The sequence below is a fragment of the Neovison vison genome, chromosome 12, assembly GCF_020171115.1.
Source record: "Neovison vison isolate M4711 chromosome 12, ASM_NN_V1, whole genome shotgun sequence".
Lineage (NCBI taxonomy): Eukaryota > Metazoa > Chordata > Mammalia > Carnivora > Mustelidae > Neogale > Neogale vison.
The window spans coordinates 106,662,094-106,679,982 of NC_058102.1; the positions used below are offsets into that span (position 1 = coordinate 106,662,094).

Sequence of the window (17,889 nt, forward strand, 5' to 3'; positions counted from 1 at the left end):
TTTTTGATTTATTAGAATTCTATCCAAGTTGAATTTTTCTCACTACATGAGACACCAAGTTCTTTAACTCTTGTGTAGTATTTTAACAGCCAGAACCCTGAACCCAGTTCCCTACCTATTTTTTTTCCCCCTGAAATGGCTTAAATAATATCCCATTTTCCCTTCAAATACAGTTCTATAAAGAAAAACCCTTTGTTCTGTTCCTTGGAGAAGATGCGTTTGTATCAGGTTTATTGTTTCCCATGTGCACTTCAGATATACCTACAGTAAGATCACATACCAATGCAGCATGTCAGTCCATATTTAGAAACTCAGTTACAATATTTTTTCCTTAGATCCAAAGCCATTTAGTTTGATTCTATAAACTATTTGGGCAAATTGGAGGATCTAGTTTATTATAGTTATAAATTTGCCAAGTTTGTTTTGGTTTAATTAAAAATCACAATTATGATTACATAATATTAGCTGCAAATAAGTACCCCTTGCATCCCAATTGTATTAGTTCCCCAGTTTCTCAGAACAGAAAACTGTAGAGGAATGATACACAATTATTCTAACTTCCTCTCCAGTTTCTAGCTTCTTGCTGTGGTACTCAGACCTAACATAAAAGTCAATAGAATATTCCTTTATTATTTTAAGAATCTGTTATCAATGACTACTGAAAATCGATGCTAATTTTAGAACTTAAAAATTCACATTTTCAACTTCTATTACTTTGTATTTTTCACGCTAATTTGAGAAGAAAATATACTACCATACAGTCTCCATTTGCTGATTGGCATATTGAAGTCCATTAAAAAATGTGAAAATAGAGAAACTATCTAGGGTTCTTTGAAGAGGGAATTAGGGGAACAGATTTGATTGTGTTATACAGGTTATTGTTATTTCCAGTTACTGCTCTGGCTGAAAAGCAGATAGTAAGACGTAGATTGACACATAAGTGAAAAAGAATAACAATGTCGTGACAGGTAGAGCAACTGAAGGAGGAACTAAGTTCGAAAGAGGCTCAAGGGGAGGAGCTGAAAAAGAGAGCGGCTGGTCTTCAGGCTGAGGTCTTTGCCGTAAGATTTACTCTTTGTGTGCAGTGATCCCACAGTGGGACCCTGCTAGCTCTGGCTTCTGGGTGGCTTATACTTTCATTCTCTTTGGTTGGCAGCTTTGCCCAATACTAGCACTAACCAGCCTGCTCTGCTCTTTAACTGACTCCTGTTCACCAGTTTGACCCATATTTCACTTTGTGTGCAGTGAGCCCTCACTTGTTCTGGTTCTTTATTGTTGCTTTTGTCATTGTATGGATGGGACTTCGAAGCGTGTTTTTTCTCCTTTCCTTTTGTAGATAATTGTTTTATATGAATGGTGATCTCCATTTCTTCTTCAGTATAAGAATATGCAGATGTTCTCTGTTTTAGGGATTATTTGAATTTGAAATCCTTTTTTTTTTAACTGAGGTATAATTGATTTATAACTTTATATTTCAGATTTGCAACATAATGATTTGAGATACACACACACACACACAAATGATCTCCACAGCAAGTCCAGTTAACATCCATCACAACAATTTTTTTTCTTTTTTTGATGAGAACTTTTAAGATCAACTCGCCTAGATTTTGAAATTCTTGAGTAAAGTGCTTTAAGTTCATAGGTATTTAACTTTAAGTCTCCATTAGGTGATTTTCCAACAAATGTTACTTTTTAAAGAACAGATGTGTAGAAAGTGATTTGCTTATTTAGAGTTAACTAGTCAATTAGAATTAGCATGAAACATAAAATCTCTAAATCTAGTTTAATCTTCTGTCTAAAGAACTTAAAATTCCATTTCAAAATGTAACAAAAAAATAATAAAATAGCTAACACTCAAACACTTATAACCTGCCAAGGTTGGTATATGACCCAACCCCAGTTTATAGATGTGGAAACTGAGGTAGCAGAGTGGTTCTCAGGTGATATACCTGGTGAGAGGTAGAGCTTGATTTTTACACAAGCAGTCTGTTCTAGAACCTGTGCTGGTGAGCTTTTCCATCTTCTGCCCTGTGCTAGGCCACGTGCGTGTATGTCACACCAGTGTCAGGGAAAAAACTGCTTCTGAAAATAATTGTGGGATAAGACAGGAACACAGCATTAAAAAAACCAAACCAAACCAAAACAAAACAGAATTTGTGCTGACTTGATGTTTTTGCTATTTATGGGCCCCTTGACAGTACAGATAGTAAAGTGAAATATTTTGTCTATAAGGCACTTATTTGGTTTACGGTAACTGTGTATTTTCTAGAGGAGTAGTTGATGTATAACTTTACCTTTTTTTCCCTTAGCTATTATAAATATTTCTTTCTTGTGTCAGACAATGGGCTATGTACATTCCATACATTATTTTATTTAATCTCCAAACAGTACAGTAGCGTCTGTTTACTTTCTCCATTTTACTGGTCAGGAAACCAAGGCTTAGAGAAGTAAATACTCAGAGATACACTTATCCTCAGATGTGAGTGACTGCAAAGCCTCATGATCCTAACTTTTATGGAAAATGTGTGCTTTTAAACTCTGCTTTCCATTTAGAATATTTTCTTCCCTTTCTCAGTCTCTGTGGTCAATATAGCAGACTTTGATGATTCTTTAATAAAGTAGATGATGAAGAAACAGGGATTTTATACCCATTTTTAACTATGTGATTGGAGGTAATCTTTAAACCATAGTAGTTCCTTAGTTGAGAAAGTGATAACATTTTAAACATTCCTCCTGAATATTCATTAATACACAAGTATGTTTTTAGTGCAACCTGTATGTTAAGGATGGAATAATATAAATATGTACTTTTTGTTGGAAAAGGGATGTCATGAAAGATGCCACAGCATTACATTACAGGTAACTCCAAGGTACATATTTATATTATAGGGTGAAGATAGCTGCCATTTATAGTCATCTTCCATTGATGTTCTTAGTACCCTCAAGTAGTTTCATTATTCATGAATGAATAATGAAATCTGCAAATAGAATTTTCATGCATATGAGAAAATGCTTGTCTTCTTGCTAAACAAGAAGAGTAAATTAGACACTTATTTTTAGCACTCCTTAAAAGTCTAATTTAATTGAACTGATATTTATTTCATACCTCCTTATGGGAAAATGTTCCCCAAACTGTCCCTTATACCTAAGATTATTATAGTGAAAATACTATAGGTACAGTCAATGAAAAAATACGAGAACTTTCATCAGTAATACTGAAATTACTGAACTTGTCAGTCAGATTTATACTTCCAATAATTAATCTTCTTGTGCATAGCTACCTTGCTAGGCAGAAGACAGAATAGAATGTAAAAGCAAATCTGATACTTACTTATTTGGTGTACATTTAGAATAAGAGACTATTAGAAAATTCTTAGAAACAGTAGAATGTAAATGAAATGTTTGAAATAAAAATTTTTTAAGTTAAGATGAGAGAAATTTGTGGGAGATTGATTGGCATCTTTTGACTGTGGATTCCTCTGTCAGTAATTCAGTTTCAAATTACACATGTTGATTCTTAGAGAATGAGCCTTTATGCATTTAAGTCATATGCTTTTTAATCCCTTTAGCTAATAGACATTGTAGATGATATAACTTTGTAGGTGAAATCTTTTTTAAGGTCAGTATCTCTAACTCATCAAAATTATATGATTTCTAAGAGGTACAGGTTTATAATGCCTCATAACACTAAATGTGGCTTTTTAAGATCAGGATTTTATATAAACTTCTGTTTGCGAATGAAAAAAGTAAACAGTATACCAGCAGCAGCTTTCGAATTTAACTTTAAATAGCAATGCTAGGAGGTTTTCTTTTTCCCTTCTGTTTTGTATCTACGCTAATCCTGCTTTATGTTTTAAGAGGTCTGATTTAATAAAATGAAAACTGTTTCATCAGCGCAGTGGTATTCAGATGCTTCCTGCTATCGCATAGTAATCTAATTGAATTGGGATTTTTCTCCCTCTATTCTTTTTCTAAGGGATTTTGAAGAGTATTTAGGAGATGCAGTAAATGAAAACTGGAATTTCCCTATTTGTTGAAAAACTCTGTGTGTGTGTGTGTGTGTGTGTGTGTGTGTGTGTGGTGGGTGGTTATCCAAGATTAGATGATGGAAAAAAGATGAATTATGTTTTGTCAGAAAACTAATGCTTTTAGTTTCATATTTTGTGACTCAGATCTGTCAAAGAGCCAGATCAGAGGTGGTTGTTTCATTTCTTTTTTCCTTACAGTATTTTATTATCTTCTCTAGATTGGTCAGGTGAAGCAGGAGCTATCCAGAAAGGACACAGAACTACTGGCCTTACAGACAAAGCTAGAAACACTCACAAACCAGTTCTCAGACAGTAAGCAACACATTGAAGTGCTGAAGGAGTCCTTGACTGCTAAAGAACAGCGGGCTGCCATCCTGCAGACCGAGGTAAGAAGAATTCTGGCTTTGGCAGGCAGTCAGTTCCTTGGCACCTTTTCATGTGTATCACCTGTGCAGTTTTTTTGTCATACTTAGATTTGGGAGATATGAATAATGTGGTGAATAATTGTTTCGCAATGTGGTCATACTGTACTAAAATAGAACTATCTTGTTTCATTTCTTAGATGTAACAGTCTGGTGCAGTTTATGTATGCCTTTAATTCTTTGAACTTGCCCTAAGTTTGTACTACTAAGTATACTTAAACATGAAATGTTATTTTTATTCAGCTAGTTTTATGTTCATCCAGGGAATTGCAAATATAAAATTATCTGGAAAATGTTACCTGCAAAGTTACTAGTTGTAAAAAAGAAATCCAAATCCATCTTTTGTTCTCACCCATGGTGAATCGTGAATGGCAGTGAGCTCGGTTACCCTTTGTTTAGATTATTAAGGGTTCTTGAGTTTTGATATTATGACTAGCTTTATGTAGGCAAGCTGCAGAATCTAGATATGTTCTAAATAGATCTCATTTTGAACTTCAGATCATGAGACAATGTGCCTTCATATCCTGTTTGAAAATGAAGTTAGAAATTGTAGATTATTTAGCCTGTCTTCCTTTCTTTTGAAGAACTGGATAGGTAAATAAGGGTGTACTTAGATGGAAAAGAGGAATGAGAAGTAAAAACACACAAAAACATTATAGACCCAGAAGATGAGAATCCTTTAGTGAGGAGGAATGGGGAAATGACCAAAACTCTTTCATGTAATATTTTATTTTTGTATAGGTTGGGACTTTGTTGAAAATGAGAGATTCAGATGATGAGAGATTTGAATGATGTATTTGTAATTTTCCTTACAACTCGGACTTTCCTTCAGTCATGTTTCTTATTATCAGAATATAAACCTCATTCTACCTCACAGGGATATTTTAGATAAAAATTAGGTTTTGGCTCTGGGGTCATAGTTGCTGAGTTAGAACTTCAGCCTTACCACTTACTACCAAGTATATGATCCTGGGCATGTTATTTAAAGTTCACTGTGCCTCACTTTCCCTCCATCTGTAAGATGAAGATAATAGGAGTGTCTGCCTCATTGGGTTGTTGTTAGGATTAAACTAGTTTATTACACACAGTAAAGCCTTTGTCTGTTATTGTTATCATTGTAGCTATTGTATTAAAATCAGCTGATATATATAAATATATATATATATATATATAAAATAATTGAGAGAACACAGTTGGTTTTCTTTCCACTGGAATACATTTTATTTAGAAGATCTGCTCTTTCTTATTTTTATTCAGCTAGTTTTATGTTCATCCAGGGAATTGCAAATATAAAATTATCTGGAAAATGTTACCTGCAAAGTTACTAACTCATGCCTTTATTAGAGTTTTTCACCCCAGTAACTGGTGTGCATGCAGTACTACACAAGGGTCAGAAGAGGGTGCCAGTGTTTTAGAGGTGAGCCTACTTCCAAGTTTAGGAGTGTGACAGTGTTGGCTAGAGGTGGCAGGTGTGCGAATCGGAGAACCAGGCAGTTGGTTTAATGATAATGCAAACATTTAAAAGCTTGTCACAGTCTAATAAATGACTTTTTTTCCTCTTGGCAATCCATCCTTTTCTTTGTACCCCTTTCAAGTAGTGTTCTTATTCGATAGGCCTCACACAAATGGGCTTGTGATTGATTTCTTATACCATAGAGAGTAAAGACTGTATTTGTGGTCATTCTTGAATGGTTCTTATATTTGTTTTTAGCCATGTGGGAGTAACTAAGTTTCAGTGATTACCCCTATGAGTCACTAGACAACTGCTCTAGTATGACCATCTCATCCTAAAATATAACAGTGTAAAAGTCAATAATCTTTTGAGTATAGTATAATTATATGAAATTGATATGGTGATTTATTAGCATGTGCTTTTTTTTTTTTTTTTTCAAATTACTCTGGTGACATTTGACAGGGGTCACTTTTTCCCAAACATCTTTCTCATGTTAGAGCCCAATAAAAGGCAGTTTGAACCAGCTCTTGGAAAATTCTCACTTTTTTTTAAATAATTTGCTCTTAACTCATACTGTCCTCATTTCTGCAGCTGCCCTAGACTTTGATCTAACTCTCACAGCACTACATTAAGCATATATGAAAAAGAACATGGATCAAGGAGTTTTTAAGAATCCTTTAAGGAAAAATGGGCTATGGCAAAAGACTTGATTTTCTTCTTGTTCCTGGTCCAGGGATTGAGGCCCTTTTGTTTTGGGCAGTGTACAATATATAGTATTTCTGGAATTGCTCTTATTTTATGAACATCCCCCCCGCCTTTTTTTTTTTTTTTTTTAAGATTTATTTATTTATTTGACAGAGAGAGAGCGCAAGTAAGCAGAGCGGCAGGCAGAGGAAGAGAGAGAGAAGCAGGCTCTCTGCTAAGCAGGGAGCCTGATGTGGGGCTCGATCCCAGGACCCTGGAATCATGACCTGAGCCCAAGGCAGCCATTTAACCAACTGAGCCGCCTAGGCGCCCCATGAACATCCCTTTTAATCTGTTGATCTTCACGGAGGTGGTCTGCATTTAGTAACATAGAGGTTAAAAGCTTGGGCTTTGGAGTCCGACCTTAATTTGAATGCAGCTATCTATGTTTATTACTTATGTGATCTTGGATGAATTACTTTACCTCTTTAATCCTTCATTTCCTCATTTGTAAATGGGGATAATAATAGGACTGACTTCCTAAAGTGGTTGTGTCTAGAATAGATGTTTAATTATGTAGCTCTCATCTGAATTGAGAGGGAAATTCTAAATATCAATAGGTTTCAATTTTTTTTACTTACCTTATAGTTTATAAGCCCTTTTATTTTTTAAATTTCTGTTGGTATATGTGATCCTCAGATTAGTGGTATTTATTAGGCAAGATAAGTTTTTTTTTTTCTTTCATTGTGGGGAATTATGTGAAGTTTTTTTTTTTCCCCCAATTTATTTATCTTCAGAAAAACAGTATTCATTGTTTTTTCACCACACCCAGTGCTCTATGCAAGCCGTGCCCTCTATAATACCCACCACCTGGTACCCCACCCTCCCCCCCCCCCCCGCCACTTCAAACCCCTCAGATTGTTTTTCAGAGTCCATTGTCTCTCATGGTTCACCTCCCCTTCCAATTTACCCAAAAGCACATACCCTCCCCAATGTCCATAACCCTACCCCCCTTCTCCCAACCCCCCTCCCCCCAGCAACCCACAGTTTGTTTCGTGAGATTAAGAGTCAATTATGGTTTGTCTCCCTCCCTATCCCATCTTGTTTCATGGATTCTTCTCCTACCCACTTCAGCCCCCATGTTGCATCACCACTTCCTCATATCAGGGAGATCATATGATAGTTGTCTTTCTCCGCTTGACTTATTTCGCTAAGCATGATACGCTCTAGTTCCATCCATGTTGTCGCAAATGGCAAGATTTCCTTTCCTTTGATGGCTGCATAGTATTCCATTGTTTTATATATACCGCATCTTCTTTATCCATTCATCTGTTGATGGACATCTAGGTTCTTTCCATAGTTTGGCTATTGTAGACATTGCTGCTATAAACATTTGGGTGCACGTGCCCCTTTGGATCACTACGTTTGTATCTTTAGGGTAAATACCCAGTAGTGCAATTGCTGGGTCATAGGGCAGTTCTATTTTCAACATTTTGAGGAACCTCCATGCTGTTTTCCAGAGTGGTTGCACCAGCTTGCATTCCCACCAACAGTGTAGGAGGGTTCCCCTTTCTCCGCATCCTCGCCAGCATCTGTCATTTCCTGACTTGTTGATTTTAGCCATTCTGACTGGTGTGAGGTGATATCTCATTGTGGTTTTGATTTGTATTTCCTTGATGCCGAGTGATTATGTGAAGTTTTTAATTAGCATATGACTTTTGGTTGGTACTTGAGGCCAATTTCAGTAGTACCCTAGGACTTTCAATATTGGTTATAATATTTTCAGTAAATTTTCTGTTTTATGTCCAGTGGCTTGTTTCTGAGTCTTGATGACATACTGTGGACCTACCAGTGAATTTATTTTCTGTTTGAGTTAAAACTATGCAGAGCTGATTTTTCTCAATAAATTAAAATAATTGATACCTTACTTACACCTTACTGCCTCAAAGTAGTACAGTTTTTTCTTCTTCAGGACATTGGATTTTAGAATTCTGTTCGTTATAGGTGAATATTATCTCTATCTTACTGCAGTTTATAGGAAGTGGCTCTTCGTTCATAGCTGATCCAGCACAAAGGAAAGACCTGCCCTGGCTCTAGGATGTTTAGGCACTGGAGCTTGCATGTTGTTTGCCATGCACCTTCTACTTGCATTCCCAACGTGGTGCCCCAGTATGCTGTGCTCTTCAAGCTGGAGTTTTGACTTCCCCAACACATTTAGAATTAGAAATACATCCTTAGGACAGAAGTGCATTTTAGAGATCTAGTCTTTCCATAATTCATAAAACATGTTTGATAATACCTGACATTGGATGCTTTCTGTGTGTCATGCAGGGATGTATACTTTCTTCCGTTTTCTCAGTTAATCCCTGCAGTAACCTTTAAGAAATAAAAATTGTCGTAACATCTTGAAGATGGGCACATTGAAGCTTGGAGAGATTGAGGTTACATGAGTAGTTGAGTGATTACCTGGGATTTAGAATTTGATCAGTTGAAACTCCAGAACTTATGTTCTTGGTCATAATGCTGTAATGCTTCCCTGTGAGGAATCTGAATATATGTGTATGAGTGAAACAGCTGTTCAGTATAAAAGAGGATTTGGCATCATGAGGTGGTTTGGGTTATTTTTCAGTAACTGTTTCTCTCTTATTGTTCTAGGTGGATCATTGCTCCATCACCACTCTGAGCAGTGCTTAGCCTGTTACGAGTCATGGGGTGGTGGTGAGGCAGGTGCTGTCGTGTAATATTGGTGAGGTACTGATTAGCTTCTGAGTGTCCCCTTCTTCCTCCACATTACTATACCTGAGTAGAAGATCACCTCAGAAAAAGTGTTGGCAGAGTAGAGATATATATTATTACACTAGAGGTTCTCAGATTTGGGGGCTTCCTGCCCACCACCACCAGTCCCTCAGCTACAAATGGTGGAGTTGGCACTGTTCATAGTGGTGATGGGGCAGTGTCTTCTTTTGAAGAGATACAGATAATGATAAGCTTAAGAAGATGACAGGAAAATATAAGTGTAAGTATGGCTGTTAATATGCTAGGGGAATAAAACAATGTAGAAGTTTCAAATCTTAAGTATAAAACTCTCAATTTATCTAGTGGAGAACAGAAAAGAATAGGGGAAAGGGTGGGGGAAAATGAGAGGTATGTAGACACCATGAAAAATGTTGACCAAAATGGTATGAATAATGGGAAAAGCAATATATTAAACTTAGATTAAAATACTGACCTCAGTTGGATTAAAAAACAAGATGCAGAATATATTGTCAATAAGAGTTAAGCATAAGGCAAAAAATAGTAGAATTAAAAATAAAAGAACAGAAAAATTTTTTATAAATAAAAGGTATATCAAGAAAATGTGTCTTCTGAATCAGATTTATTTTAACATAAGTTAAATTATCTATCCATCTATCTATCTAAAGTAGGCTTTATGCCCAGTGTGGAGTACAACAAGGGGTTTGAACTCATGACCCAGAAATCAAGACCTGAACTGAGATCAAGATCTGGATACTTAACTGACTGAGCCATCCAGATACTACGAATTAAATGGTCTTTTTCTTTTTTTTAAAGAGAGAGTGAGTATGAGCCGAGGGTGGGGAGGTATGGAGCGGAGGAAGAGGGACAGGCAGACTCCATGCTGACTGTGGAGCCCCACATGGGGCTCAATCTCATGACCCTGAAATTGTGACCTGAGCCAAAATCAAGAGTCATAGGCTTAAATGACTGAGCAAAGAAGTTATAAAGCACACAGAGGAATGCTACATATTGATAAAAAGAACAGTAGATCAAGAAAATACAATGATTGTAGACATTTATGCATCTAAGAGTATTGCCTTTAAGTGTATAAAACAACAGTGGGAGAAACAGATAAATCAGCAGTTGCAGTTGGTCGTTAGTACATGTTCCTTTTAGAACTTGATCAAAGAAGCAAAAATAAAGAATAATTTAGAAAATTTCAGTAACATTAATAAGCTCAAATAGGTATTCTGTAGAATACTGCACTAACAAACAGAGAATATACATTGATTTTAAGAACTTACTGAATAGTTACAATAGTTAAAGCCACTAGGCCACATAGGAAATGTCAAAATTCCCAAGAATTAAAGTCTCATGAACTGTGTTCTTTAACCCCTAATGCAGCAAAATTAGAAATCAGTAATGAAGAATTGCAACATAAAACTAAAATAAATCTGGAATCTGAAAATATAGTACTTTTTTGGCGGGGTATAGTTGATACACAGTGTTTATTAATAGTTTCAGGTATAGTGATTTATCAAGTTTATACATTATTCTGTGTTCACCACACGAATGGCTACCATCTGTCCTATTATATTGCTGTTACAATATCACTGTATTCCTAATGCTGTTCATTTATTCCCGTGACTTATTTATGCCATAACTGGAAGCCTGTACCTCCCACTCTCTTTCATCTCATTTGCATAACTCCCCCCTCCCCTGCCCTCTGGCAGCCATCAGTTTGTTCTCTGTATTTATAGGTCTAATTCTGTTTTTTTCTTTTTGTTGTTGTTGTTCATTGTTTTAGATGACATGGGTGGAATCATATGGTATTTGTCTTTCTTAGTCTGACTTACTTCACTAAGCATAGTATTCTCTAGGTCCATCAATGTTGTTTCAAATGCCATGATCTCATCCTTTTATTATGGCTGTGTAATATTTCATTTATATATCTACCATGTTTTCCTTATCTCTTTGTCTACTTATGGACACTTACATTACTTCCATATCTTGGCTGTTGGGAATACTGCTGCAATAAATATAGGGGCGCACATATCTTTTGGATTAGTATTGAAAATCTACTTTGAGTTAAGGGAGACTAGAATAGGGGTGCCTGGGTGGTTCAGTCAGTTAAGTGTTTGCTTTTTGATCTCATCCCAAGTCTTGATCTCAGAAATGAATAGAAAGTAAAAGAAAATATGTGGGATATAACTAATCCTCTAGTGTTTAGAGGGAAATGTCTTGTTATATTTACCAGAAAGCAATAAAGAATGAAAGCAAATAAGCTAAGGATGCAAACCAGGAGACTAGGAAGAAAACAACAGCCAAAACCAAAGAAACAGTAAGATGGAGGGTAATAGAAACTAAGTCAGGAATCATTAGAGGATCAGATAAGTTGTTAGTTGTTTTAAAAAGCTAATCAGATAGGATCATCTCTTATAGAATGATAAGTAACTACTAGTACCATACAATTTAAAAATAATGAAAGATTATTATATTCTAATAAGCTTGAAAATATAGAACAAATACATTTCTGGAAAATGTAACAAAATAGGTTCAAGAGATAATAGAAAATATGAATAATGATCATTATAAAAATTAAATTGCTAATCAGTCTCAACCCTTTCTCCTTCTAAATCCTATGTTCAGATGGCTTATCAAAAATTCAAAGATAAATAATCATTTTTACATTTAAGTTTTTCCAAAAAAGTAAAAAAAGCAAGAAAGCCCAAGACTCTATAGGAGGATGAAGAAAAGAAATTCAGAGAGATCTGTTGATATCAGTAGGAGGTATAATTTAATACTGTGAGGATATCAGTTCTGCCTAAGTTAGTGTATACATCAATTGAAATGTTCCCAGCAGTAAATATTTAGAAACTAATTTTACCTTAAGTTTTACATGGGCGAGTCACAAAAAGATATTATCATTTCACTTACAGAAGGTTCTAAAGAAGTCAGTAGAATGTTGGTTGCTATGAGTTTGGGGGGAATGAGTTTTTTTGTTGTTGTTTTGTTTTTTCATTGATCAGTTTTTGTTTTGCAAGATGAAGGGAGTTCTGGAGATTGGATACACAACAGTGTGAATGTCACTGAGTTCAGTACACTTAAAAATGGTTAAGATGGCAAATTTTATGTTTTGTATATTTTACAACAGTTGAAAAATTTTTAAAATTATATGGACAAATAAAACTATCTTAACATTAATGTGAAGAAAAAGAGGAAAAGAATGGAGATCTGCTCTAATAGATCTGAAAATGTACTTCAGAGCCATATAACTAACTAAACCAGTCAGTGCACCCCAGAATGGTATAGTACTGGTACAGGAATGGGCAGATAGAGCAGTGAAAAAATAAATAAATAAATAAAGAGTTTAAACATGTATGTAGAGGGGAGCATCATAAACTAGTGCTTATTAAGTGTGTGTTAGAAAACTGGCTTGCTATATGGAGAATAAAATTGGCCACCTACTTGGTGCCAGATAGAGTGGACTCCATATTGATTAAAGACCCCAGTGTGAAAGGCTAAACCATATAGCTAATCAATGAAAATGTATCTTAGGTGAGAAATCTTAAGTGACACCATCAAATTTAAGTATTTTTGTTCAAGAAAGAACACTACTGACAAAGTTAACAGATGTGTGACTGATTGGGAGAAGGTATTTTCACACCTCCCAAAATAACAACGATTGACATACAGAATAAAAAAAGGATGCTTGTAAGTCTGTAAGAAAAAGAGACTGTAAGGAGAGAGAGGATTTAAATAGACAAGTAACAGACAAGGAAACCTAAGTGGTTAACAAATAAATATAGCATGGGATCCTCAGTCTCATAAGTAAACAAAGAAATATAAATTTCAGAGACAAAAAGCTACATTCCATTGTTTCCATTGTTTCCCTAGAGAAAATTTCCCACTGGTCTACAGGAGGACATGTATAAGGATGTTCACTATAGGGGCACCTGGGTGGATCATTCCTTTATTTAAATGTCTGCCCTTGGCTCAGGTCATGATCGCAGGGTGCTGGAATCAAGCCCCGCATCAGGCTCCCTGCTCAGTGGGAAGCCTGCTTCTCCCCCTTCCACTCTCCCTGCTGTGTTTTCTCTTTTGCTGTGTCTCTCTCAGTCAAATAAGTCAAGAAAATCTTAAAAAAAAAAAAAAATGGTTGTTCACTATAGCACAGGGGATTGAAGGCAGTCCAAATGGTTTTTTACTGGAGGGGTTCGATAAGTAAAATACAGTGGATATATACCATGTAAAAGTCAAAAGCAATGATCTAGAAGTATTCATAGGGCCACAGATACATATTTTTTAAAAAAATAAGAGCATGAGGTATAAAGAGAATGAGGTATAAAGCATTCATATAAATTAAAAATACGTACATATTTTTAAATTTAAAGAGGCTTAAAAATAAGCCTCTATATTTCTATATAAATAAGGCTTATTTCTATAAAAATAAACCTCTATATTTCTAAGTTATATGCACATTTAGTAACATCACACACAGAATGGATGTGTATTGAATGAGGAGTGGATATTGGATGTGGATGGAAAAATAATAAAATAAGACAACAATAGAACTAAGTGAATTGAGGATTATGAGTAATTTAGTTCTTTCTTCAAGTTGATAGGCGTTTGAAAGCATTAATTCTGACTATGTAACTACCGTGAGGTGTGTTGGTTATGGTGTATGTACCACATTGATTCTCAGAGTTGTTTTGGCAGATCTCTCTGGCAGGGCAGATGTCCCTGTTTTTCCCCATCCCTTCCAACACTATGCATCTGTCAGCAAGATTCTAAACTACGGATGTTATAAAGGGTTATTCTTTTTGGTAACTGAGGGACTTAGATTTTAATGGTGACATGTTGATAGCAGACCTTGGCCCTAAATGGGGTAGAGTTTTGAAACTGATACTCCTGTGTAAATCCAGGACTTTCCTGGGAATAAGTGGACTAGAAAATATTCCTTCTACACTATTAGTTGACAATGTGAGAAACTAACTTACCTGGTCTTAGGGTCAGAAGAAAGGTATCTTCTCATAAGCTTTGAGTTTGTATATGCACATCTGCTGGGGTTTTTTTTTTTTTTTAAGCTTTTGTTTATTTATTTGACACAGAGAGAGAGATCACAAGTAGGCAGAGAGGCAGGCAGAGAGAGTGGGGGAAGCAGGCTCCCCACTGAGGAGAGAGCCCGATGCGGGGGTCGAACCGAGGACCCTGGGATCTGACCTGAGCCGAAGGCAGAGGCTTTAACCCACTGAGCCACCCAGGTGTCCCTGCACAGCTGCTGTTAACACTGATTTTAGCCTAGTTCATACAGAATCCCATAGATGAGAGCTCTGCTTAAATGAATTTGCAATCCCAAATTACTTAATTACCTGTGGAATTTAATCTACCCCAAACCAATATCAGAAGTAAGAACAAATAGAGTGATTAGACCCTTAGGAACATTGGGTAATAGAATGAGACCATAAATGAAATGATTAAAATAATGGATGGAGTAGTAAGCATAGGCGCACTCTTTAGAATGGAGAAGATACAGCTTCTTGGGCTGTTGTTTGAGGACTGTTGAGAGGAAAACCTGAGCCAATGTAATAAAGGTAGCACTAGCTCTAGTTGTTCAGTGTCTTTTAGTCTTGGCTTTGCCATTTACTTGTTATGTAAGTTTATACTTTTTGTGCTTTAATGTCCCTATTTATGAGAAGAATAATAACATTACCTTCTAGAGTATTTTAAGAGTAAAATGAATTAATGCATGTACTTTTAGGGCTCAGTAAATACTCCAGTATCAAATATATGAAGGAAGGATTTAAAATATGAGCAAAGGAAAAAACACTACAAATAATACCAGGCAGGTTGTTAAGGAACAAAAAAGTGTTTTAAACTTTTTTTTTTTTTTTAAAGATTTTGTTTATTTATTTGACAGAGATCAGAAGCAGGCAGAGAGGCAGGCAGAAAGAAGATGAAGCAGGTTCCCTGCCGAACAGAGAGGGGCCCATGCAGGGCTCAATCCCAGGACCCTGCGATCATAACCTAAGCTGAAGGCAGAGGCTTTAACCCACTGAGCTACCCAGGCCCCCCAAAAAAGTGTTTTAGGTACGAAATACCTAATAACTAAAGTGAAAGAATAGTATAGTGGTTTAACTGCAGATGAGAGAATGCTATAGGAAGAGTTCATGAATTGAAAGATACATCTGAGAAGTTATATCCAAAAAGCAATAAGGCATGTTAAGAGATAGGAATTAAAGAGAAGTGTGTTGAAATAGAAATCTAACATATATATGGGAGTTTCAAAAGGGGAGGCTAGAGGGAATGGGAGGCAATTTTAGAAGATGTAATTACTGAGAGTATTTCTGATTACATGATAGGAATGGACCTTCAATTTAGGAGCAAATAATTCTTGAGCAGGAAGATATCCACAACCACCATAAATCACAGATAAACTGATTTTAAAAACCACCAGAGAGGAAAGATAGTGTACCTACAAAGGATTAACAGGCCAGCAGCAGGCCTTCTAAGAGCAACAACAGGAGCAAGAGAGAATATTGTAGAGTAGAATCTTCAAATTTAGTGAAAAACTTTGGCAACACATAATTGAATCCAGTGAAACTATTATTCATCAGTGGAGGTAGAATAAAGACTTTTTTTTTCAGACTAACACAAACTGATAGTTTACTACCTATGGATCACATATAAAGAACTGCTGAAAACAAAATTGTTCTACAAAGAAGGAGTGAGATTCAAGAGAGAGTAGTAGAAAAGGGAGATTAATGTGACAGGAAAAGAAAATCAAATATCAATGTAAGAATTTGGCATAGGCCATATAACAACAATACCATTAATATCAAAACTTCAGTGGTGCCTGGGTGACTCAGTGGGTTAAAGCCTCTGCCTTCGGCTTAGGTCATGATCTCAGGGTCCTGGGATTGAACCCTGCATGGGGCTCTCTGCTTGGCAGAGAGCCTGCTTCCTCCTCTCCCTGCCTGCCTCTCTGCCTACTTGTGATCTCTCTCTGTCAAATAAATAAATAAAATCTTTAAAAAAAATAACAAAATTTCAAAATAATTGATGTTATCCAATAAAAGAGAAGACTTTCGGAGGAAGATCATAAAAGGTTGAGCTTGTCATTTGCTTCTGGTTCTTGGTATAGAGTTGTTAAATGATATAGCAGGTGAAATTCTGCATCTAGATTGCTGTTGTCTTTTCTATCATAGAACTAAAAGGAGTAGGCTGTGTATTTTAGTGGTGGAAAAATGAAAGTGAGGGCCCAAGATGTGTGAAAAGAGAAATTATAAGAAAACATTCAAGAGACCTATTCGAAGTGTGATTCAAAGACCAGCGGCCTCCCTTCACTTAAGAACTTGAAACAACATCTTTTTATTTTTATTTACATTCTAATTCATTAATGTACATGCATTATTGGTTTCAGGAATGGAATTTAGTGATTAATCACTTACATATAACACCCAGTGCTCATCACAATAAGTGCCCTCCTTATTACCCGTCACCCAACTAGCCCATCCTCCACCCACATCCCTCCATCAACCTTCTATTTGTTCTCTGTCATTAAGAGTCTCTTACGGTTTTCGTCTCTTTTCTCTTTTTTTGTTCCTTTTTTCTTTCTTTCCCCCTTCCTATATGTTCATTGGTTTTGTTTCTTAAATTCCATGTATGTGGAAATTGTATTGTATTTTTCTTTCTCTGACTGACTTACTTTGCTTAGCGTAATACACTCTAGCTCCATCCCAATCATTGCAAATGGCAAAATATCTTTCTTTTTCATGGCTTTAATATTCTCTCCCTCTGTGTATGTGTGTGTGTGCACTGCATCATTTTTATTCATCAGTTGATGGACATTTGGGCTCTCTCCATAGTTTGGCTATTGTTGGTAATGCTGCTATAAATATCAGGGTGACTGTACCCCTTTGAAGCTGTATCTTTGTATCTTTTGGGTAAGTATCTAGTTGTGCAGTAGTTGGATTGGGGGATAGTTCTATTTTTAACTTTTTGAGGAACCTCCATATTCTTCTCCAGAGTAGCTGTACCAGTTTGCATTCCCATCAACAGTGCAAGAAGGTTCCCTTTCTCTGCATCCTTGCCAGCATCTGTTGTTTCTTGTGTTGTTAATTTTAACCATTCTGATAGGCGTGAGGTGATACCTCATTGTCTTTTTTTTTTTTTTTTAATACTTTATTTGACAGAGAGAGAAGGAGAGCAGGCATAAGCAGGGGGAGAGGCAGGCAGAGGGATAAGGAGATGCAGGCCTCCTGCTTAGTAGAAAGCGTGCCGTGGGGGTTGATCCCAGGACCCTGGGATCATGACCTGAGCCGAAGGCAGACACTTAACTGACTGAGCCACCCAGGCTCCCTGTCATGTCTTTTTGATTTGTATTTCCCTGATGCCAAGTGATGTGGAGCATCTCTTCATATGTCTGTTAGTCATGTGGGTGTCTTCTTTGGAAAAGTGGCTATTCGTGTCTTACGTCCACTTCTTTTTTTTTTTTTTTTAAGATTTTATTTATTTATTTGACAGAGAGATATCAAGCAGACGGAGAGGCAGGCAGAGAGGG

General features: G+C 36.3%; 1 protein-coding gene across 11 annotated transcripts in view; it reads left to right on the plus strand.

Annotated features, from left to right (window-relative positions):
- The window catches only part of ERC1 (ELKS/RAB6-interacting/CAST family member 1), a 561,256-nt gene that overhangs the window by 124,933 nt on the left and 418,434 nt on the right, over window positions 1–17,889 (plus strand). For 7 of the 11 annotated variants that reach the window (XM_044228946.1, XM_044228950.1, XM_044228945.1 and 4 more), the window contains exons 6-7: window positions 969–1,052; window positions 4,250–4,417. In XM_044228946.1, the coding sequence (XP_044084881.1) occupies window positions 969–1,052; window positions 4,250–4,417 (252 nt within the window). The remainder of the gene's footprint in view (window positions 1–968; window positions 1,053–4,249; window positions 4,418–17,889) is intronic. The other 4 variants (XM_044228948.1, XM_044228955.1, XM_044228949.1 and 1 more) reach the window with 1 other exon arrangement.